Source organism: Xenopus laevis, chromosome 3S, assembly GCF_017654675.1.
Source record: "Xenopus laevis strain J_2021 chromosome 3S, Xenopus_laevis_v10.1, whole genome shotgun sequence".
NCBI classification, from domain to species: Eukaryota; Metazoa; Chordata; class Amphibia; order Anura; family Pipidae; genus Xenopus; species Xenopus laevis.
The window spans coordinates 65051154-65077356 of record NC_054376.1 but is presented as its reverse complement, the minus strand read 5'-3'; the positions used below and the strand labels follow the sequence as shown (position 1 = coordinate 65077356).

At 37.7% G+C, this 26203-nt stretch overlaps 1 protein-coding gene across 1 annotated transcript in view; it reads left to right on the top strand.

The window, feature by feature from the left end:
• cep41.S (centrosomal protein 41kDa S homeolog) overlaps positions 1-24970 on the top strand; it is a 29667-nt gene extending 4697 nt beyond the window's left edge. The window contains 9 exon segments of the mRNA NM_001091191.1: positions 1997-2044; positions 13277-13338; positions 14040-14115; positions 15468-15618; positions 17228-17391; positions 18815-18882; positions 20696-20810; positions 21160-21375; positions 22503-24970. Coding sequence (NP_001084660.1) covers positions 1997-2044; positions 13277-13338; positions 14040-14115; positions 15468-15618; positions 17228-17391; positions 18815-18882; positions 20696-20810; positions 21160-21375; positions 22503-22603 — 1001 coding nt within the window. The 3' untranslated portion in view covers positions 22604-24970.
• The last annotated feature ends 1233 nt before the right edge of the window (positions 24971-26203 follow it).

Sequence of the window (26203 nt, the reverse complement as noted above, 5' to 3'; positions counted from 1 at the left end):
TTTTATAGAAACGTGTCAGTATCACTTTAATATTTTACTACTAATGAAAAGGCACATTGTGCTCCATGGAATTCTTAAAATGAGAGAGAGAGAGAAATATCTTGATCACAATTTACTCTGCCTGTGTGTGCCATATTCTAACTACCCTACTCAGCCTCTGTGTGCCATACTCATACTCCTACATACAAATGGATTTAAGGGCATGTCAAACAGTCAGTGTTGTTTTGAATATCGTAAAAATAGTTGTGACACATTTCAGGCAGTAATATGGAGCAATAGCGAATGTCAAATGGTTGATCCATGATAACTAAGGATTACTGTTCACTCCCAGTGTGTTACCTTAGTGATTATTGGGTTGCATAAAATGAGCTCATGGACTATGGAATAAGCACCAGGTCTAGGCTGGTAGTGATTGCTGGGTTCCCTAGGAACCATGCACACATCTGCACACAGTTAATAAAGGGGCTTTGTACTTAAGTTTGCAGATGAACCCAGAACCCTAGTGTGTTTTGTTTGAAAAGATTGTGAGATGTGTATTTATTTGCAACGCATGAAGTTTTTAAGGACTACGCATATCTACATATCTAGAAGACTTTTTTTCTTTATGCTGACCATTGTAATTATATCATGTTTGTATTGGCTTTCTGAGCTTTGTATAACATAAGAAATGCAATCTGTTTTTTATGCATCATTTATGATCATGCTCATGTAACTTGAAGCCAATGGAATTACTGTACATGGAAGTACATTTGTGCAAGCTCTTACACATTACTCTATCAGCTGATATTAACATGGCAAATTTTAGTTCTAATCTAGTAATAATTCTACCTCTTCATATATGGCAAACACGAAATTAAGGTAATGGTAATTTGTGGCTGCATAAATCGCATTATATTATTATTTGGTGCCCTATAATGTTATGTAACATGCATATTTTATGGATAATGGTATCCAAAGTGAACTTTGCTTTCTATTGCCAAATGAACAGCAACCTGTCGGTTTGCTTGCTTCCATTGCTTGCTTCTCCCATTTCCTTACAACAGCTATTGTTGGATTCCCAAACACTGGTGAGAGAACAAACCACCTATATCTTTCAATGACTATGGGATATGGACATGCTTATACATATGGAGGATCTGTTCTACAAACTTAGACGTTAGATACGTTTACGAAAAACTTTGGGCGCCCATTGGCAGGGTCGGACTGGGCCAGCAGGACAACGGGTGATCCACACCCAGATCAGCAGGCTTCTTACTGCAGTGGGGTCCTTGGGACAGCAGCCCCCAGTCCAACCCTGCACATAGGTGACCTTTATAGAACACAAAAAAATATCCACAGCATAAGTATGATAGGCCAAGGTTGTAATGAAACCTTAAATAATATACATAAAAGAAAATGTTCGGAACATTGTAATACTGGGGCTAATTACAGAGTGCAGCACCAGCAAACACAAGGCATCCCTGGCCTTAATAAGCACAGAGCTCTGGTGGTGCTTCGCTCTCTAACTTGCACTTGTGAATAACCCACACGTTAAGGGATGGGCACCTGTATGACACCCCACCCAACATTCATGTATACTGCATACACTATGTTCATGAGGAGGACTTATAGACCTGCAGACATTCACTGACAAGCAAGGCCTAAGTGCAAAAACCATGGTGGATCGTTTCATGTACATAGTATTAAAGTGCTGTAAGCTTATCCTTTAGTGAGAATCCTGCCTGCCCTTAAAGCACAGCCTCTTTGAGAGCAGTTAATGCAGTGGCGATGGGGCTAATTTTTCAAAAGTCGTAGATGGGCTCAGTGTCTATTAAAATTACACTGTTGTAAAAATGTCTGGTGGGGCAGCATACACACACAAATAAGTGAGTTTATCTGTGAATTTTGGCCAGCTTAATAGTTTACATGATATTATCTTTTTGTGTCATAGTAGTAACTACACATATGAATTGGCATAGCTTTGGTTAATGAATAAATTGTAATTGTTTTCTTGCAGGTAATAGCATGACCAAGTACTTGGAGAGGATAGAAGATATAAAGAGAAGTAAGTGGGTGTGGTTTCTGCTGCTTTTTAGAAAAGTTGCATTTTATCATATTTTCAGTATGCCTTGTACATGTATTATTGTTTGTGTATTTGACGCATCAAGATGCATACACTGGGGCCGATTCACTAAAGGTCGAAAAGGGAGTGTTATAGCATGCTTTAAAAATGTTATCACTTCTTATATTTTTAAAATTAACAATCGATTCACTAGGAGTTCACTTGTCTAACTTAAGAAGTGATATTTTTACGTTCATTTTAGCTGAATTGTGTGCGGTATTTTATAGCATACGTTATTTTGTGCGATATTTTAAGGCATTTGATATTGTCACATGTTATTAGACATTTTGGGAGGCCACTGGCTGTGTAGAAGTCTCTTTTTACAGTATTCTAGTCATTCCTTTCCCTGGGAAACTTAATATAATTCCATGACACAGAACGTAGTGCATTCTGGATCTGCTCAAGGTATCATGAAAATGTGTTGGTGGCTGTAGGTAAGGCTCCAGTTCCTCATAAAGGTCTTTAATTGCTGCCCTACAGCTCCTCACTGAATCTTCCTTTATTAATCTATCTGATGTTGTTTAGTAACGCCTACTCCTGGGAGGTGCTAAATTTCACAATAATTAACGCACTATTTTTATACGTGTGTGTTTGTTTATGCATGTGTGTATAGTTCTAAAATGTTTGTGTATGTGAGTGTAAATATGTGCAAAACAAAAAAGCAAGAAAAGGAAAAAACAAACTACAATCTGACTTCTGACCCTCTGCACCGGCAGCAAGAGTTGCTAGTGCAGAGAGGAGCCCTTTCCTGCGATGTAGGTAGGTACTACGTGATTGGCAGTTGGCGCATTTTCCTGCAAGCGAGTAGTATCTTAAGTGCTTGCCAGGTAAAGGGTTAAATCAGTATTTGTTTATGCCTTTGTTTTCTTTGAAATTTCCCAACCTGTGCCCACTTTAGAACTCACTCTCTACTGCCCCAAATTTTGCACTTATTTTCAATAGGTGTAGCTGACCTGCCACCTCTTTTGACATCAGAGATATGTAGAGATGTCACTGGTGGGGGTGGAATATGCCTTGTGCCATCACCAAAGAGGATTGTAATAATAGGCAATAATGTTGCAGAAGGGGAACGTAAATCTGTAGAAAGTTTTACCTTTTAAGCACTTTTTGTAATTTCTAATAAGACACTTTTGAGCTAAAGAGGGTTGAAAAACCTCTTTCCTTCTCTCTGCTTCTGCACCTGAGAATTGTCGCAAGGCCATCGACTTCTCTAATCGGAAGCCTATGCATAAGTAGCCCCAGTGCTGTCCGTTCATAGCATTAGGGGCTGGAGGGATGGCAAAGCTTCCCCATGCCTGCAGCATTGTTTGGACAACTGTTGCAGACCCCAAACACACTGATACTTGCATTGTGGCATTTAACAAAAAACTTTTTGTTATGCAGCTCATTATATGTACTGTCAGCACAGCACCAAATCATAGCACTGGACTTAGGAACACTGTTACCAAAAGCAATGCAAACTGACACGTTGAGGGCCTGAGGGCTCCCTGCACAATAGGTTTGTGCAGAACAAAAACGGCCTATACCAGTAGAGAACTCTGATCCTCACTCCCTATAGTGTTCAGTGAGAAGGTGTTTTTAAAGCCATTTTCTTTCCTTGAAAATAACACAATTATTTCTAATAATCACTTTTTTTTACGTATGACAAATTCTATTCTTTAGGGTTCACAATTAATGTTTTATCACTGCCAAAGAGGCAATCCATCCAGCTCTTCTTACATTTCCCTACTTTATTTCTCTGCTTAAGCAAACACACAAGTCTTTGTCTTGTATCATGTGGACTATAAAATACACTGTTTTTTTCTAAAGCTCTTCGAATGGGTACTTTTGTACCAGCTGGAAAGGATTCCCTCTATCCACATGAAATCAAACCACTTGGTACAGTTATTCTGCCTATTATATGATCAACTGGGAGGGTACGATGTCTGAGCCAATTCAGATCTGATAAAAGCAGAACAATATCTCCTTGTGTCTTCTGGTATGGCATATTGAGAGGTGCCAAGGATTTAGCTCATTTTAGAAGTCTCTCAGCCCTGTGAAGTTCTCTAAAATTAAACCTTATAGAAGGATTTACCTTGCTTTCATCCCTTATTACTGCCTACTTCCTTCATTATGTCTGACTCTGAGGAAGCATCTTGTCAGACAGAACCAGGTAAATAATAAAATAGTCTGCATAGATCACCTACAAGATATATATATGTGTGTGTGTGTTTTGTGGGATATTATAGACATCTTTAAGCAGCCTTTTTTATATTTTAACTACAACTAGGTAGCTAAGTATGTTGATGGTTGTAGTCCATAAGCTTTTGGTGGGGTTGCGATTTGCATACATTTTGTTGTAGTTACAGTACCTCTTCTTACACAGTCATTTTTCCCACATTTTTGTATAAAAGTAGTTGAATTCTACTGCTTTCAAGCACAGGCAGCCTGTAAAGCCATGCTAATAATTCTGGACTATTCTCATAACTGCACATTTCAGCATAATAACAAGCTCATTTTCTGTTTGTCATTATAATAACCACACAATTTCTTCCAAGCATTTCAGAAAATGTATTGGATCTCTATGTTCTGTACATCGTACCATTATTTCATGAATATGCATCACATTTAATTTACTCCTTGTTTGTTTTTTGTTTTTTTGACATGAAAAGTTAAAACTTTGTTTAAAGGGGTTGTTCACCTTTTGAGAACTTTTAGTATGATGTAGAGATTGATATTTTGAAACTATTTGCAATTGGTTTTCATTTTTTATTATTTGTGGTTTTTGAGTTATTTAGCTTTTTATTCAGCAGCTCTTCCATTTGCATTTTAACAGTCTTGTAGCTACCATGCATTGATTTGAATAAGAGACTGGGGTGTGAATAGGAGAGACCTGAATAGAAAGAGTTATAAAAATTAGCAATAACAATAAATTTGTAGCCTTACAGAGTATTTGCTTTTTAGAATGGGTCAGTGACGCCCATTTGAAAGCTGCAAAAAGTAAGAAAAAAGGCAAATAACTATAATAACTATAAAACTATACAAAATAAATAATGAAAACCAATTCAAAAATTGTTAGAAATAGTCATTCTATAACATACTGGAAGTTTCTTTAAAGGTGAACCACCCCTTTAATGCCTATAGACAAATACAAGATTCCTCTGCACTCAACCCATTATCAATATATTTAAGACAGAGACATTTTGTGCAAACTGCTACTGAAAAATGCCTTACCCTTTAAACAAAACAGGGATTGTTTGTCCATATATTGCAATATATTTAAGCTGGCCAACTACGTCAAATTCATCCCATATCTGGCCAGTCCTACGCTCAATTTTCATCTGATTCATTAAGAATTCTATTGCTTCATTATACATTTTACAAAAGGGACTAAGTTTTACCTGCAACTTACTTGCAACTTACTTGCTGCTTTCAAAGTAAAACTCCCAAACTTGGGAGCATAGGACTGGCCAAATATGGGATGACTTTGACGTAGTTGGCCAGCTTAAATATATTGCAATATATGGAAAAACAATCCCTGTTTTGTTTAAAGGGTAAGGCATTTTTCAGTAGCAGTATGCACAAAATGTCTCTGTCTTAAATATATTGATAATGGGTTGAGTGCAGAGGACTCTTGTATGTGTCTATATGTATTTTGTGGTCACAGCCTCATTGCACCCCGCCTAATTGTTTTAAAAATTAGTGGTGAGCACAACTTTCCCATTTTTGTTACACCCCTTTAATGCCACTTGCTTTTTTTAAAAATCATCGCTACCTCCTAAGTCTCAAGTTAACCATTTCAGGCTGTGTTAGTCAAGAATGTAAATGTAGCACAGTGTTGCACTATAAACAAGATGATTTGAGGCAGTGATTCCTTATTTAAGTGTGCGTTTCATTCAAGCCTACTGTGATTTTTTTTGTTTTTGACATTTCTTTTTTTTTTTTTTAATACTCCTAAAATATGCCACCCACACTCAAGTCTTTGTATTAAAGGTGAAAATGTTTTCATTATGCTGGGCAAAACAGAACAGAATATTTGGATTGTGATTATAATAAGAATTTAATTGCTAAGTCTATGTTTTAGGATACTTAATTTAGGCCAAACTGTAGGGCTAGCCTACCATGGGAGTCCACAGCAATGGAAGGGGGGCAGACTGAAGGCCAGTTAGAGTGAAATTTGATGATGAATCATTATATTATTGTCTAATCTTGAAACTTTAGGATTGCTTTAACCCTTTAAATGCCACAGAACGTAGAATCTACGTTCTGTAGCAAAGTAACTTGAAATGCCACAGAACGTAGATTCTACGTTCTGCAGCATTTGCAGATTTGGGAACGGAGGAGCGGTTTGTAAAGCCGCTCGCTCCGTTCCTGCTTGTTCCCCAGCCCCTAGGCAACGAGCCTAGGCGGGGAACAAGTGGCCCCTGGGTCGCGATCGCCCAGGGGCCCCAAGGCAGCAGCAGGCACGTGCAGCATATGTGCCCTGCTGCTGCCTGCACTTTCAGAACGGAGGAGCGGCTTTACAAGCCGCTCGCTCCGTTCTTAGTGTCCCTGCCAGCTTACCCTTCCCCTAGGCAACGAGCCTACGTAGGGAAAATGGGCCCCTGGGTCGCGATCGCCCAGGGGCCCCAATGCAGCAGCAGGCACGCAAAATAAACGTGCTCTGCTGCTGTTTGCCTGCTGCCTGCTTTTTTTGAACGGAGGAGCGGCTAAAAAAGCCGCTCGCTCCGTTCATACTCGTCCCCCAGCCCCTAGGCAACGAGCAGAAGCGGGGAACGAGTGGCCCCTGAGGCGCGATCGCCCAGGGGCCCCAAGGCAGCAGCAGGCACAATGAAATCTAGGTGCCCTGCTGCTGCCTGTGCTTCCTAGCCCTACAGCACCGCCCACTCACCAGATCCAGCAATGAAGACGATTCCAGCTCATCATGCAGCCCTCCTGGACAACCTACAGCCTGCCACCCCAGGTTAGTGCCCCCCCCCACACACACATACACACAAACACACACCCACACACACCTATTGTACTAATACACTTACATTCCCACTTATATTCACACTTACACACACATACATTCAATTTTGGGGGATCAGGGGGGGTCACATATATTCACAGCCCTTACACATGCTTGCACACACTTGCACATGCAAACAACACGCATACAACACACAATTTGCCTGTTGTACACACACATACGCTATTTTGTGTGTTTTTATTTTCTTTTATCGCATCGTCTGTATTTTTGCCTGTAAAAACTGTTTTATTGCCATTGCGAATAGCGTATTTGCTAATTGCACCGCGCAATACCTTTTGTATGTTATTTCGGTGATTATATTGCAATTTCAGTGATATTTGTACATTTTTAGCCATTTTATTGCATGTTTAGCCATTTTATTTCATTTTCAGCTTTGCGTAGGTGTTGTTCGCTTATTTCTATCTGTAAAACCTATTTAGCTATGCTAAAATAATCAAACTTTGATTCTGACCGTTAATTACATTAGGCTAAAAAAAAAAAGCCATTGATTTTTGTGGTTTTGTTGGATTTTACTGATTTTATACCATTTGGCTCAGTTCTATGTTACTTCGTTTTGCCCATGGAAATTTTGTCTGCTATAGATTCATTTGGGGGTCTCTGTGCGCCACATAGTTTGGTATATCTATACATATTGGGCATCAAAGTATTCAGTAGACCCCTGGCGTTCATATTTAGGATGTTTTATGCTGATACGTTACGAAATGTGGGGCATATAATGGGGTAAAATTCAAGCTTTCTGACGATTTTCAGAAATTTGATAAAAACCGTTATGTTCAGCATTGCTTTGCAGTTTGGCAGTATGCAGTAGAAACACATATTTACCCATATTGGATTTGTCAGAATGTGTACTTTCTAAAAATATATGGTTTTCTGGGGTTTCTGTACTGTTAGGGGGGTCTAATGTCGCATAATACACACACCAGGTGCTTATATTGCAGCAGCCAGCGCGTCAGCTGTGAAAATGTATATACAGTATTGTCATTTGGGGGTCTCTGTGCGCCACATAGTTTGGTATATCTATGCATATTGGGCATCAAAGTGTTCAGTAGACCCCTGGCGTTCATATTTAGGATGTTTTATGCTGATAAGTTACGAAATGTGGGGCATATAATGGGGTAAAATTCAAGCTTTGTGACGATTTTCAGAAATTTGATAAAAACCGTTATGTTCAGCATTGCTTTGCAGTTTGGCAGTTTGCAGTAGAAACACTTATTTACCCATATTGGATTCGTCAGAATGTGTACTTTCTGAAAATATATGGTTTTCTGGGGTCTCTGTACTGTTAGGGGGGTCTAATGTCGCATAATACACACACCAGGTGCTTATATTGCAGCAGCCAGCGCGTCAGCCGTGAAAATGTATATACACTATTGTCATTTGGGGGTCTCTGTGCGCCACATAGTTTGGTATATCTATGCATATTGGGCATCAAAGTGTTCAGTAGACCCCTGGCGTTCATATTTAGGATGTTTTATGCTGATACGTTACGAAACGTGGAGCATATAATGGGGTAAAATTCAAGCTTTGTGATGATTTTCAGAAATTTGATAAAAACCGTTATGTTCAGCATTGCTTTGCAGTTTGGCAGTTTGTAGTAGAAACACTTATTTACCCATATTGGATTCGTCAGAATGTGTACTTTCTGAAAATATATGGTTTTCTGGGGTCTCTGTACTGTTAGGGGGGTCTAATGTCGCATAATACACACACCAGGTGCTTATATTGCAGCAGCCAGCGCGTCAGCCGTGAAAATGTATATACAGTATTGTCATTTGGGGGTCTCTGTGCGCCACATAGTTTGGTATATCTATGCATATTGGGCATCAAAGTGTTCAGTAGACCCCTGGCGTTCATATTTAGGATGTTTTATGCTGATAAGTTACGAAATGTGGGGCATATAATGGGGTAAAATTAAAGCTTTGTGACGATTTTCAGAAATTTGATAAAAAACGTTATGTTCAGCATTGCTTTGCAGTTTGGCAGTTTGTAGTAGAAACACTTATTTACCCATATTGGATTCGTCAGAATGTGTACTTTCTGAAAATATATGGTTTTCTGGGGTCTCTGTACTGTTAGGGGGGTCTAATGTCGCATAATACACACACCAGGTGCTTATATTGCAGCAGCCAGCGCGTCAGCCGTGAAAATGTATATACAGTATTGTCATTTGGGGGTCTCTGTGCGCCACATAGTTTGGTATATCTATGCATATTGGGCATCAAAGTGTTCAGTAGACCCCTGGCGTTCATATTTAGGATGTTTTATGCTGATAAGTTACGAAATGTGGGGCATATAATGGGGTAAAAATCAAGCTTTGTGACGATTTTCAGAAATTTGATAAAAAACGTTATGTTCAGCATTGCTTTGCAGTTTGGCAGTTTGTAGTAGAAACACTTATTTACCCATATTGGATTCGTCAGAATGTGTACTTTCTGAAAATATATGGATTTCTGGGGTCTCTGTACTGTTAGGTGGTCTAATGTCGCATAATACACACACCGGGTGGTTATGTTGCAGCAGCCAGCGCGTCAGCCGTGAAAATGTCTATACATATTGTCATTTGGGGGTCTCTGTGCGCCACATAGTTTGGTATATCTATGCACATTGGGCATCAAACTATTTAGTAGACCCCTATGTTTATATTTAGGATGCTTTATGCTGGTAATGATACATGGACAATACGTTGCTGGAAAGTTGAAGCTTTGAGGCAATTTTCAGATATTTCACCAAAACCGCCAAATTTGGCAAAGCCTTGCGACTCAGTAGTTTGGAGCAGAAAGGCATGGGTACCCATTTTAGATTCTGTAGAATGTGTACTTTCCAAAAATGTATGGGTTTGGGGGGTAAACATATATTTCTGTGTTTTTACCCCACAAAAATGCAGACAATGTGCTGATTTTTCATTAGCTGACGTTACCCACAGGACAATTTGTATGTGCTAACTTCATTTTGGGGCCTCTAAATGCCATATACTTTGGTAAACCTATGCACAGTGGGCACCAAACTGTTTGGAGGACCCCTGGCAATCACAATTTGGGTGCTTTTTTGTGATACGTAATGATACATGGGTGATATGATGCTGGATAGTTGAAGCATTGAGGCAGTTTTCAGATATTTCACCAAAACCGACAACTTTGGGAAAGCCTTGCGACTCAGTAGTTTGGAGCAATAAGGCATGGGTACCCATTTTAGATTCTGTAGAATGTGTACTTTCCAAAAATGTATGGGTTTGGGGGGTAAACATATATTTCTGTGTTTTTACCCCACAAAAAATGCAGTTAATGTGTTGATCTTTCATTAGCTGAAGTTACCCACAGGACTATTTGTATGCACTAACTTCATTTTGAGGCCTCTAAATGCCAGATACTTTGGTAAACCTATGAACAATGGCCACCAAACTGTTCGGAGGAACCCTGGCAATCATATTTAGGGTGCTTTTTCTTGGTGCATAACGATACATGGGTGATATGGTGCTGAGAAGTTGAAGCTTTGAGGCAATTTTCAGATATTTCACCAAAACCGACAACTTTGGGAAAGCCTTGCGACTCAGTAGTTTGGAGCAGAAAGGCATGGGGACCCATTTTAGATTCGGTAGAATGTGTACTTTCCAAAAATATATGGGTTTTGGGGGTAAACATATATTTCTGTGTTTTTACCCCACAAAAATGCAGTCAATGTGTTGATTTTTCATTAGCTGAAGTTACCCACGGGACTGTTTGTATGCGCTAACTTCATTTTGGGGCCTCTAAATGCCAGATACTTTGGTAAACCTATGAACAATGGCCACCAAACTGTTTGGAGGAACCCTGGCAATCATATTTAGGGTGCTTTTTCTTGGTGCGTAACGATACATGGGTGATATGGTGCTGAGAAGTTGAAGCTTTGAGGCAATTTTCAGATATTTCACCAAAACCGACAATTGTGGGAAAGCCTTGCGACTCAGTAGTTTGGAGCAAAAAGGCATGGGTACCCATTTTAGATTCGGTAGAATGTGTACTTTCCAAAAATATATGGGCTTTGGGGGTAAACATATATTTCTGTGTTTTTACCCCACAAAAATGCAGTCAATGTGTTGATTTTTCATTAGCTGAAGTTACCCACGGGACTGTTTGTATGCGCTAACTTCATTTTGGGGCCTCTAAATGCCAGATACTTTGGTAAACCTATGAACAATGGCCACCAAACTGTTTGGAGGAACCCTGGCAATCATATTTAGGGTGCTTTTTCTTGGTGCGTAACGATACATGGGTGATATGGTGCTGAGAAGTTGAAGCTTTGAGGCAATTTTCAGATATTTCACCAAAACCGACAATTGTGGGAAAGCCTTGCGACTCAGTAGTTTGGAGCAGAAAGGCATGGGTACCCATTTTAGATTCGGTAGAATGTGTACTTTCCAAAAATATATGGGTTTTGGGGGTAAACATATATTTCTGTGTTTTTACCCCACAAAAATGCAGTCAATGTGTTGATTTTTCATTAGCTGAAGTTACCCACGGGACTGTTTGTATGCGCTAACTTCATTTTGGGGCCTCTAAATGCCAGATACTTTGGTAAACCTATGAACAATGGCCACCAAACTGTTTGGAGGAACCCTGGCAATCATATTTAGGGTGCTTTTTCTTGGTGTGTAACGATACATGGGTGATATGGTGCTGAGAAGTTGAAGGTTTGAGGCAATTTTCACATATTTCACCAAAACTGACAATTGTGGGAAAGCCTTGCGACTCAGTAGTTTGGAGCAGAAAGGCATGGGTACCCATTTTAGATTCAGTAGAATGTGTACTTTCCAAAAATATATGGGTTTTGGGGGTAAACATATATTTCTGTGTTTTTACCCCACAAAAATGCAGTCAATGTGTTTGATTTTTCATTAGCTGAAGTTACCCACGGGACTGTTTGTATGCGCTAACTTCATTTTGGGGCCTCTAAATGCCAGATACTTTGGTAAACCTATGAACAATGGCCACCAAAATGTTCAGAGGAACCCTGGCAATCATATTTAGGGTGCTTTTTCTTAGTACATAATGATACATGGGTGATATGGTGCTGGGAAGTTGAAGGTTTGAGGCAATTTTCACATATTTCACCAAAACCGACAATTTTGGGAAAGCCTTGCGACTCAGTAGTTTGGAGCAGAAAGGCATGGGTACCCATTTTAGATTCTGTAGAATGTGTACTTTCCAAAAATATATGGGTTTGGGGGGTAAACATATATTTCTGTGTTTTTACCCCACAAAAAATGCAGTCAATGTGTTGATTTCTCAGTAGCTGAAGTAAAGTCCTGATCAATTTGGATGTGCTAACTTCATATTGGTGTCTCTAAATGCCAGATACTTTGGTAAACCTATGCATAATGGGTATCAAACTGTTCAGTGGACCCCTGGCAATCATATTTCAGGTGCTTTTTCTTGGTACCTAATATAGTTTGGGATATGCGGAGCAGCAAAATAAAACCTTTGCAATGATTTTTCAGAATTTTGAATTTTTTTTTGAAAAACCGCTATGTTCAGACAAGCTTTTATGTTTGGTAGTTGGGATTAGAGAGACATAGTTACCCATTTTGTAATCGGCAGAATGTGTACTTTTCAAAAATGCATGGTTTTCTGGGGTAAACCTACGGTTTCAGGAGTTTTTGCCTTGGAATCTAAAGCATGCCGTTTTCTGCCTTAGTGCTTTCAAAATTCGGCAATATACTGCCGGGAGTTTTTGAGGTACAGAAGTCCTAAATCTCCCTAAAACTATACATATCTGGTATTGGCACGTTCGAGAGACATAAGGCTTTCCAAATCAGTTGGATTTTCATCCGTAAAATGAAATATTTTTCTGGTATAAATTGATATACGATGAAAAATGGTAATTTTTCATTTTTTTTTGGTATTTAGCACTATAAATTTTTTTGCACAGGTGGAAATACATGAAAACTCAGGCAGATTTAGAAAGCTCAGTTTCTACCGAAAAAAACAATGTATAGTTTTCCTAGGTAAACTATAGGTTTCCCCTCAGAAAATGCCCCTAAAGTGAGAGAGCACAAAATGTTTCAAAAACGGCTGGCATTTCGCGTAACCAAAATGTGAAATTCTGCTGGCACTTAAAGGGTTAAGCATTGTTTGTTTATGGTTATTCGTGAATATATAATTTATTGATGGACATGATTACTTTTTCAGATTATAGGTACAAAAAAGATGAACTATTCAAGAGGATTAAAGTTACCACATTTGCTCAGCTTGTAAGTAACCAACAAGATAATATACTTGAGAAAATGTCAAAAATTGAATGAGAAGGGTTTTAAATAGCCAAACCATGCAGTGCATTCGTCATAAGTAAGGTAAACTAACTGATCCCCAGACAGAAATTAGTTGGGCAGGCAGTCTGGAAGAGCCTAGTCAGCATCTATTATCTGTCTGTATGGCCACCATTAGATAATACATAATCATGACTTTCCACTTCAGTTTCTTCAAGAAAATTTAAAGCTTTCTAGAAATGACGGCAAGTTTCCAAGTTTAGATTAAATTAACATTTTTTTAAATGCATTGTCAAATTTTGTTTCCTGGTATTAGTGGGCCATTAAACCTATTGACTGTTAAGTTTGGGTGATTATCTTGTGGGATAATTGGATACAAGTATTGCTCTTCATAATAAAATTATGCCTGAAAAAATACAGAAATATAAGTTATATAGTTAATTGATTTAAAAAACAAACTCACTGCTCTTACATTGAAGAACCACCTTGCTTCTCCAACTGAAAGATCAGTTCCACACTCAAAAAGGGCAGTTCTTTACAATAGTTATAAATTTAATCCATCCCAGTATTATTTTTGAGGCATCAAAAATATAAAGCATTGGTACACTTGCCCTGCTTTTAAAGAAGCTTTATTTAATTGTTTCCTAGGTTATATGGTAAAAAAACATATTGGTTAATTTTTACAGGTCCTTCAAGTGGCATCAGTAACAGAAGAGAGGGAAAGTGGTGAAATGACTACTGACGAGCTACAGAGATTAGAAGGTAGTGGATCTAACATTTCTACTAATATTTGTTATATTTGTTATTTGATGCATCAGAATGGAAAATTGAACATGACAATTATATATATCTTTGTATATATATATACAGTATATATATATATACATTTTGAGGAATCCAAAATGGGTAATTATGTCTTTCTACGCCAAACTACCACACTGCAAATCTACGCTAAATGCAGGAGTTTTCTGAAAATCGCATAAAAATATTGCAATTGGCCGCATTTATTTCTTACATACAACCTAAATATTGATAACAAGGGTCTACTGAACAGTTTGATGCCCAAAGCAGCTTGCATATGCGGACCCCAAATTAAAAGCATGAATATAAATTTTCACTCCTGCCAAGGTAGCTGCTGAAAACAGAGTCTCCTGACTGTGTGCTATGTGCCGTAAGACCTTAAGTCTCGGACACTTCTCAAGTAGGCTGCAATGGATTATAAAATGTGAGCAAAAGAGCAAACTTTTTTTTAATATTAATTAATATTTAATTTGTATATAAGACATGGGGCTAGACCTGATGTTAGTTTTCCAGGTGCCCTTAGCCATTTGACTTGAGCTCTGATTCAAAAATATTGTCACTCTTTACTGCTGTCCTGCAAGATGGAGTGATATCACCCCCTCTATCAAAAGAACAATGGGAAGGTAACAGGATAACAACTTTCTGACACTTGCAGTGCAGTGGTATATATGAGATATATATATATATATATATATATATATATATATATATATACTTTTTATTACTCATCTTTCTGTTCAGACTCTCTCCTATTCATATTTTAGTCTCTTATTCAAATCAGTGCATGGTTGCCAAGGTATTATGAACCCTAACAACCAGATCGCTGAAATTGCAAACTAGAGAGCTGCTGAAATAAAAAGCTAATTAACTCAAAAACCGCAAATACTAAACATTGAAAGCCAACTGCAAATTGTATCACAATATCACTCTTTACATCATACTAATCATACTATCTGTAAGCAGTTCTATTATGAAATGCTGGCTCCTCCTGAAAGTACAGAATCTGTCACAGTAAACTGAGATGGCTGTCTACACCAATATTACAGTTTAAAAAAAAAATTGTTGGTGCAGAAATAAAATTGTATATGGTAGAGTGAATTATTTGCAAAAGTGCAAGTTAGAAACGAAAAGTACACCATAAAAATCATGGACAGAATGTCTTTAAATAATAAAGTTCTTTACTCTAAAATAAAGCCCGTAAGGTCCTATTATAATGGTTATAACTAAAGGATTGCCCCCTTTCTATTCAGTTTGTGCTTGAAAGCTTGTGTTGGTCTGTGATCTCTGTGATTTTTTTTTTATCTTCTTTTCAGACAATAGCTCTGTCATATCTGATACTGAATTTCTGACAGACCGACCCAATGGTAAAGGGAGCCCGGCTAATGAATCCAACAGTCCTATACAGTTTATTGACAGTGAAAGAGGAGAAGAATTAATACAGACATCAAGGTCTACCCTTCAGAGGTTTGTATTATTAACAGAATGTTGTAGTCAATGCTGTTCACTAGCCATGTGTCACATTTTTAATTAATGGGCTGCAATTTTTTTTATATGTGTCTAATAGAAAGTACTTTTAATAGACAGACTTTTCCTAAGCCTAAGAAGAGCCCCATTTCACTTTACAGGCTACCCTTTTCTTGATTTGGTTCCTGTGTATTCTAAAAAGCTGTTCTCTCGCAACTTGTAATTTTTGTCTTCCTGGAGATGTCTGGCCACAACGTTCATTATAATACATTTTTAAGAAGCTATTTTGTTTTTTTAAAGCATTTTACAGTTGGTCAGTTGAGACATTTACATACACACTAACACAGACACATATACACACTTTTTTTTTTTTTTGCACTACACATGTATTTGAATAGTAAACCCTTTTAGTCTTTCAGGATAAGTATGTATCAGTGTCATGCCCAGTATCCCAAACCCAAAACAACGTCAACGTCAATGTCAAGGTTCTGGTCATGGCTCATTTTTCTGCATGTAACAGCCGCCTTTTATGTCGCTACTCCGATGCCATCAGGTTTTAAAGTGAGAGAACCATGGCGAGTGTTCTGGGCAGGCAAGGGAACCATAACGTGTCAGGAAGGACTGGGAGTGTAGTCGTGGGACAGGACAGGGTCAATACCAATCAGACAATGCAGTACAGAATCAGGAACCAAAAGCATAGTCAAGGACACAGGCAGGGGTCAAACCAATTCGTAAACACAGTAAGGATCCATAAGAATAGTCCATAGCAGCCAAAAATCAGTACAGGAAGCGGAATTAGGACGTGGCGCCAATAAAGAGATACTGACATCAGAAAATAATCTTTTTTTATTATCTTTCATAACATTGTCTTTGAATGCTATTAATAATTTTGCCATAAAAGTATTTGCCTGATGCTTTTACATTTCTTACTACCCTGTTCTTCTATGAGGGGGATGCCATGTTTGTGCAGCAGTAGTAGTCCATTAGCATTAGAAACTCTTAACTGACAGGTTAAGAAGGGACAGTCAGGTTGGCAAAACAGTCAGGTTTAGGAACTTCAAGTAACAATTACTTACAAAAGTAGAACAAAAGCGAAAAACTATCAACATGACCTATAGGTAACTTTGATTTCATAATGTAGATTAATATTTTGAAAATAAAATTGTTAGTGTCAGTATCACTTTAAATATTTGAATTTCACGCCAAGTAAAATGACGTTGCACATAGCGTTGAAAATAAAAAGGCACACACACCAAAACCCAGAAGAATGTGAGCGCAAAGGAGGCGAGCATGCCACTTCAAGGAAAATGTGGGCGTCCCCACCGCCCCACTAGACAACCAAAGATCCTTATAATCAGCTTGAATTTCAGTGCTTTGAAATTATTATTTCAAGTTAGTATAATTAAGTATTTATAATGCACCAATGTATTCCCCCAACAATAAACAATAAAGATATATCTTTCAACATACAACTACTACCCAAAACAGAAAGTTTAAAGGAACCTGCTCATTCGAATTTACAATCTAAAAATATCAGCCAACAAAATGTAATAATAATAATTTTGATATACTGTAGTTTTACATAATATAATTGTTGTCCTCCCAACAGTGTCATAAGTGGAGTAGGAGAACTGGACCTTGGAAATCAGGCTGATATAAAAAAGGAATCTTTGCCAAGCTCCAGTGCACTAGACAAGCCTTATGAGGACTGCCCATTTCTACTGCTTGATGTGAGAGATAGAGATTCCTATGATCAGTGCCACATTGTTGGAGGTTAGTGGTATAATACTTATGCTTTTGTCTAGCTGTTTAGTACAGAAGTAAAATATGTTCTCATACTGTGTTTACTAGGGATTTATTAGGAATTAGTCATATAGGCGGAAAATGAGTGATGATAAAAGACACTTCACCTGTTTTTTGCAACTTTGCAGTTTAGGGAAAATTGAGGAAAAAACATTGCAATCAAGAGTTTCCTTTGAAAAAGCTGCAGTTAAAACCATAATCTAGTTTTTCACTGCAACACCTTGAGGTTTATTATATTGTAAGTAAGAACAATTTAAAATCTTATCACCTAAAACCTTTCAAGATGCCAAAATGTACATGTACATTGGAAAGCATATTTTAAAGGAAAACTATACCCCCAAAATGAATGCAACAGATAGTGGCATATTAAATAATTATAATTATACCAAATTGGAATATATAATAAGTAAATATTGCCCTTTTAAATCTTTTAGTTTGAGCCACCATTTAGTGATGGTTTCTGAGCTGCCCAGAAATACTACAACTCCGACTGTAACAGGAAGTGTGGAAGCAAAAGAAAGAACTTTGTCCTGTAATTGGCTCATATGACCTAACCTGTTTGTTTGTGTGCACTGTTCAATTGTTGGATCCCAGGGGGCGGCCCTAATTTTTTAAAGTTACTATTTTGTATTTGGGAAAACCCAATGGCACATACTACTTATAAAGTATATTATTATTATGAAAATGGTTTATTACATGAAGCAGGGCTTCATCATGAGCTTTTTCATGCAATATATTTTTATAGAGACCTGCACTGTTTGGGGGGTATAGTTTTCCTTTAATATTCAGACAATATCCTTCAAATGGTGATTGCCCAGTTGTTCATGTTTCTATTTACATTATGACAGAATAAGTACCTCTAAGTAAACATAAAGGCAAAAAAAAACAAACAAGGGGAAATACAATTATTTACTTTTAGTTGTCTACTTAGGCTTAAATAGAATGTATTGGCTTTCAGAATATTTACATGGGCAAAGGCCAGGGAGGGGAAGATAGCACAAAGATGCAGAAAGCAATGAAGCAGTGATATCAGGGGAAAGAACAAAGAAATAAAGGAAAATGAGGGAGATACACCAGATGTTGGTAATGGAGTGGTAAGGAGAAGGTACTGACTGAGATGTTTGGGACAAGGAGAAGTGAGAGAACACCAACAACTGGCTCTACCCTTTCAACATAAGACACTAATAAATTTGGGTAGTGAAGTAATTGTGTCATATAGTCTATGCCTTTGTTCTTTTACAGAGGTGTGTGAAATACATGTACACTTTTCATTATTTGCAATTACTCAAGGCTTCTGATGTTGATGTGTTCTGTGCTGTCTTGCCTTGCATTAACCTCTTCTGGGTCTTCTACAAGTGAGTATGCAGGTCATTCATTTTTTTTGTCTTTACAGCCAGGAATTATCCTATTGCAATGCTTTCTAGGACGATGAACCCTTTCACACCTGAAATCCTAGAATATGTATCTTTTTTAATAATAAATATGTATTTGATATGAACAGTAAAAAAGTTTTGGCCCTACGCTTGATTATACCACACTGATCATCTGGAAGCACTGTGAACAACCCTCCACCCAAGGTTATCACACCAGAAATGCAAAAATTGCTTCTACATTGCTACAAGTCATTAATTTTTTACACAGAATAAAGCAATTTTAGGGCATAGAAGAATGCAAAACTAGGATGTTAACGATTTTTATTTGGCACACTACTTGAAATGAAATGAGAGGGGTGCCAAATGTTGGGCTTGGGGGGGGGCTCGGCCTGAGGTACTTCTATAGAGCACTGTATCACACAAATAAGAAGTTTTCTAAGTATAATCAATTAAAAATTCTTTACCATTTCTGAAATAATCAAGTTTATCTTCACTATCCTTCTCCGCATCTGTTTCTCTTCATTCTGTATTCCTGCGGGAGTTGGGTGTCAGATATTCATTGACAGTTAGATTCAGTATATCCTATAGGGGGCCCCTTTTGCCTAGAAGATGTATTAGAGCTACTCTATTAAAATCACCTATATTGCATCTGTCAATGACACAACTCCTGCATGAAGACAGAATGAAGAGAAACAGATGCTGAGAGAGGGATAGTGAAGATAAACTTGATTATTTTAGAAACGATGCAGAATATTTAATTGATTGTATTTAGAAAGCTACTTATTTCAGTATGATGATGCTTATATAACATTTTCACAATAGTTTAACTTGGAATAGGAGTGTGCTCATAGTTGTTTTTATCACGGTTTGGTTGCATTATATGTGATAAATGGCCTTTGAGGTTCAAACTATGTAGTGTTAAAATCACTTTAGCAACATTTTTTTTTGCTTTCTTCTATGATACTCTCTTGCCATGATTTATTAAAGTTGCTCTTGAAAGCCTTGGTTGTCAGAAGATTTTTTAAAACTCTTATTAGTGAGCCAGACAGCATGCTGAATAGCCATGCTGTATCACCCGCAAAACTCTGCCGTCCACAATTTGAGGATAAGGTAACCAGCTTATTCTCTAGGAATCTGTTTTTGAGTTCATCAATCTGGGACATGGCACAAGATACAATGGTTCTTTTCTCCCAAAGCAACCATGATGATGAGGCCATCCAATATAAAGACTAGCCTTAAGAATTGTAGTCGGTTATCTGTGAAAATTTTAAAATAATGGCAAGGCAGTATACTGAAGCAAACAGCAACAGCAGCACATTTGATTCTCGATTAGTTCTCTACTGAATGAATATAAACAAGATGATCTGGGAGTTAAAGGAGTGGTTCACCTTTAAATTAACTTTTAGTATATCATAGAATCATAGTATATCTAAGCAATTTTTTGATTGACCTTCATTTTTTTGTAGTTTTTGAATTATTTTATTACGTTTCAGAACTTTACCAAAAAAAGAGGTGTAGAGCCCATTCTTCCTTAAAGTAGGCAGATGTCTCTGAAACACACGTACGAAGCTTTGCGGCGGTTTGGAACTCAGAGTACCACTAATTCTTTTGAAGTCCTGCAGCCAGTGGGTGTGTAGAACTGTGCAAGAAGTGACAGAGAAAAGGCAAACCAATGTCTTTGAAAAGAGGCTTATTATTTCATAGAGTTAATTTAAATGTATTTTTTTTATTAATGTTATATAAGGAGTTGTTTATTGTGAGACTATATGTGAAACCGTATTGTATTTATAGACACTACCGTTTGGTGTGTTTATTTTTTTAATAACATTGTTTTCTACTTTAAAAGCTGAGATACTTTGTTTGGGTGTTAAACTTTGTGATCCTTAATGTATGAAACCCAGAGAAATGCTCATGGTAAAATTATTATCCTCTATGACGAAGATGAGAGAGTAGCCAGTCAAGCTGCCAGCACTATGTGTGAGCGAGGGTTTGAGAATCTGTTCATGTTGTCTGGAGGTAAGATTTCAATAAACACATTGTGGTACATTGGTAGATGATATACAATATTGTGACCCTCAACTACAAATGATATGTTTACTCTCTATTTCATACACTGTTTTTCTATGTATGATTGATTTGATTTAATAAAGCTACACTCCATTAAACACAAAGTAAAACATTTCTGTTAAACCTAAAGATATGGTTGTATATAGAAAATTTAAGTAGACTTTTACATAAATCAAATGTGGAAATTTCATTTTTTGTTTGTGTACTACATTAAATAATGGTACTTAATGTTCATTATCTAATAACCCCACTGAAGATTTATTACCATTGAAATAAAAAATGTATTTATTTTGTGTAGGTTTAAAAGTCATATCACAAAGGTTCCCTCAAGGTCTTACAACTGGCTCTTTTCCAATCACCTGTCTGGCTCCACCCACTCAGACGAAGTCTGCTCTTAAACGAACACCAAAGGATCCCATTATACCTGCTGAGAACAAGTGGAGATTTTCATCCCAGGACCTGGAAATGATAGAGAACCATCTAGAAAATGTGCTCATGTCCACAAGCACACCCAGTAAGTACTCTGTGTACATTATGTCCAACATTTTTTTCCCAAAACAAGTTAATGTGAGCTGGTTTGAATTCATAAGCAAAGCACAGTTCAGATGTTCAGTGTGTATATCATGACATGCATTTAGGTTCTTTATAACCCACCCATTTGCTTGTAGAAACCTAGGAGTTTGCTTAAAGGGATTCTGTCATGGGCAAACTTTTTTTTTTTTTTTCAAAACGCATATTGTGAGTTTCCCAGGTCCCACCAGTCGTGACTTTTTCTCTGATAAACTTCAGTCACTCTTTACTGCTGCACTGCAAGTTGGAGTGACATCATTCCCCCCCCCCAAGCAAACATTCAGCAGAACAATGGGAAGGTGAAAAGATAACAGCTGCTTGGTAAATATGAGAACAGCACTCGGTAGTAAAAATCCAAGCCCCAATGTGACTCCTTCAGTTACATTGACAGGCCCGGATTTGTGGCGAGGCCATATAGGCCCGGGCCTAGGGCGGCATGTCGCCCAGCCGCATTATGGGGACCTGTGCGTCCCTATTCAATAGCGCCATTTGCCGGCGCTTGCACGCGCGGGGAGTGTGGACAGGCACCCACCCAAGAAATCCAGCCTTGTACATTGAGTTGGAGAAACAATAGCCAGCCTGAAAGCAGTTCCATTAAGTGCTGGCTTTTTCTGAAAGCACAGGATCGGGCAAAATTACCTGATCTGGGATGGCTGCTTACACACCAATATTAACTAAAACAAATACACTTGTTGGTTCATGAATAAAATTTTATATGGTAGAATGAATTATTTGCAGTGTAAACAATGTAATTTAGAAATAAAAACGACACCATAAAAATCATGACTGTATCCCATGACCGTTTGAAAATAATGACCACATTATGTTACAGCTGAATTATAGGCTATAGAAATATCCATTGCCCTTGATTTCATGTGACGATTTTTTCTTTTAAATTGCTTAATCTGGCACTTCTAATAAATGTAGTTTGCAGGGCTTATATTGCAATATCTGTAGCCCTAAATAAACCCTTGAATTCTCAAGTGATCTGGTAACCTTCACTTCTATCTGAATTCATGTTACTTTTGTTCTTTCTATTAATAGTCTTTAATTTTGCTTTTTTTTTTCTAGGCCGCCTCAGAATGGATTCGAGAAACAGCAAAGTTCCATCATCTGCCAGCTCAGCCCGGTCACAAAGCAGCACCAGCTCACACTCCAAGCCCTGGAAATAAGCCAGGGGCTTAGAAGAAATTTCCTAATTAAACCCCAAAACTATTTTTCTAATAGCTTTGTTTTATTTATGTTCCAGCAGTATTGAGCTTCTAGACAGTAATTTACTAGGAACTACATTTGTGAGCGAGTAGGATGTTTACAAAATATTTATAATCACTTTATAGGGGAACAAGTTGAGATGAAATTTTGTCTTCTTGCAGTGTCTAGAAAGCCCAATTGTAATTAATGTTCAATGTTTACTATTAGAATTTTAAAACAGACGTGTAGGTAATGATTGTATGTGGTACAGTGATACCATGATCAAATAACAGATGCTGCATTACATAAATACACCTGTAAATAACATGATTCTTATTTCATTTAGATAATACTAATTTATCGTTTAGTGAAATTTTTGAGTAACTCTTTCAATGCCAGCAATGAAATTCACCGGCATCATCTCATGCAGCAATTTGACTATTTTGGTATCTTAACATATACACAGCTACTGGTGCTATGTGTGTGTGTGATGCTTCTGGATTGAGAGCTTTTTCGTGGTAATGCTACTTCTGTTTTAAATGTTATGTACAGTGTTGAAAAACACATAGATATTTATTGAAAATTGCATTGCTGTTTCTTTTCTCTATCCTAATGTGACTGAATAGAACGTTTATTAGAATTTGTTTATTAGATGGGGTCAGTGACCGCCATATGCAAGCTGAAAAGAGTCTGAAGAAGACGACCAATTATGGAAAAAAAACTATATAAAATAAATAATGAAGACCAATTGAAAGTGGCTTCAAATTGGCCATTCTATAACATACTAAAAGTTAACTTAAAGGTGAACTACCCCTTTAAGGAACAGCAGATATTATTTAATAACTATTACAAGTTTAATAAACATAGAAATTTTTTCAATTTTAGTGTATAACTTATTCCTTTAAGCAGTACCAGTATTAAAAGGCAAGCATGTGGGAAGCAATGATATAGTAAAGCTGTCTTTTATTAATCAAAACCTTGCTACCATTTAAATAGTGAAATAGACATTGAATTTTAAATTAATCCCCTGACTTCAAATATTTTGCTCTTTAATATTAGAGATGTCTACAATAAAAGTCATTTATAGTTTTAGTTACATAGTTACACATTTTTTGAATTGGAAAAGTGGTGAACTTGTCCACTTAAGAGAAAGCCCTTGGTTATGTTGTCAAAACTTCCAAAGACACTGTTTATAAAAATGAAATCAAGACTAAAATCAACCCTGCACCTTTTTCCTCTCAGTTGCTGATTCCTCCAATCAGATTACTTTCAGTAACCATACACACGAAAACTGAAGTTACACAGGATTCATTACACATAGACCATGTAGTGTCCATGAGCTTCAAGCTAACCAGTTCAGATCCGGACAGTATATCAGTAGATTAAGACTTAACTTTTAATGATCATAATCCATAAAAAATGTATATACACACTGCCAGCTACAAACACAAAACCACTCACTCCTCCTAACATCAGGGAGCAGTGTGGGACCGTGTCCCTAAAATACACATATATCTAAAACCACAGACATACGGTGGATAGGTGGTAGTAATTAATTTTTGCTTTAGTTTAAAGCGAAGACTATTAATTATTGCCCCTGAGAGTCAGACCCATTCACCCTCCCTTCCAATCAATTCCCCAGAATTTCTACCTGTCTACATGGGGAATGAGTGGGAGCTGGTCCTTCACCGTCCACCTATGCTGCCCGCCCTACGCGTTTCGCTGATCGCTCGGCTTCCTCGTGCATAAGTACCGGCGCGAGGCTCCTCCATCTATAAATAGGCTCTACTTTTAGTAACCGCATTACAGGACAGAAGTTAAAAGGGAGAAAGCGCCAAGAAGATTCCTACAGGCATCCACAGCAAAGCTAGTGTGTGTTGCAAAGTTGCTATTCTGCAAGGGAGGAGAAATGTGAGGTATTAGATGGGTTTTTAACCCCTTAACTGCTTATGATTAGTGGGACCTGTAATGATCACACTTACATTGACCCTTAATGGAGAACTAAACCCCCAAACTAATAAAAATCCCTACCCTCCATAGTCCTTCCTCCCCGTTCTCCCGCACAGATGTTAATACCTGTAAATGCCCTTAAGTCTTTAATTACCCCTTTGAAAAATGTAGGTTTTGTTTCTGCAGTTGTGATTTATGTAATAAAGGAATCTGTGATGAGCCACTGTAAAATCATGGCAGTTAATTGCCAGTATAAAGACTTTTTGTAATTTTAAGTGAACGTCCCCTTTAAGTATGCAGACTGGGCTGTCCGGTGCATTCCTATACTTATACCTTTATAATGTTATACACCTATACATTCCTATTATTAAACATCAATAAATTGTCTTTCAGTCCTGGTTACGTCCATTTTTTGTTTATTATTGGGGGGGAAGGAGAGGGGTAAGGGTATTGAAGGGGGTGGGGAGATGAGAAGGAGGGGGTAGTGTGAGACAGGGTCTTGTTTTACAGATACAGGACTTCCATTTATATGATATTTGTTTTTCAACATGGTGTTTAGTTACCTTAAATACATTAAAATTATATATTTCTATAACAATAAAGCTTAAAGACAAAATTCAACTTTTTAGAAACAACACTTTATAAACAATCAAAACAATCTATTTGAGTAACATAACAATTTAAGCCAATGTCTAAATCAAAAATTACATCAAAATGAAAATGGTGCCTCTTTAAAGGAGAACCCCCCAAATTAGAAAAGCCCTACTACCCTTGATAGTCCCCCCCCTTGCTTTCTACTCACATTGTGCATTATTCCAGAAAGTGCCCCTGGCAGCATGCTTACTTATTTATGCAGCGGAGCTCATGGGCACCATCTTCTGGGTCTTTGGCCTCCTTTCATCTTCTTCCTTCCCTTTGATAATTCACTGAACTTTTTGGCACAGTGATATGAATACTGGAATGCTCCAAATGCACATGTGCCAAATACTGTTTTACCTTATAGAAGAAGGCCAAGAAGATGGCAGAGGGGAAGGTAACACATATCGTTTTTAGGTATGAGGGGGCTGATTACCAGATCCTTTATATTTTGATTTCAAAAAGTGTTGTACTTGCATAAAGCAGTTTTTTTGCAGGCTGAGAGAAACAGATCTGCTCAGTGCCCCTCCTCTATTGATTTGAATCAGAGCTGCCTGTGTGCGGTCACACACTAAACTCAGCTTCAGCTCTGCTATGTGTGACCACACACATGCTGATCGAATTCAAATCAATGGAGTAGATCTGCTTCTCTCAGCCTGAAAAAATACACAGGCTGACAACAGCCTGTGTGCCCCTAGCCTTATGGTTATCAGACTTTTGGATTTCCACCACCAGAATGAGTTCCTGCCTACTCCAGGAGAGAATTCTGGGTTACCCAGGATTGGAGAGGCTGGGTAATGGGATAATTGTTTTATATTTTTTGTCCCAAATATCCGAGGCCTGTTCAAACATTGGTGTAAGATTATTGTACACACGGTAACCATGGAATTGCAGCAAGTTTAATGTGTTAAATAACTGATTCCTCCACGAGAACCCATTTTGGTCGTGGGTTAGCATATAATTGTGGAAATCTAGATAGTTGGGCTGCTTGTTCA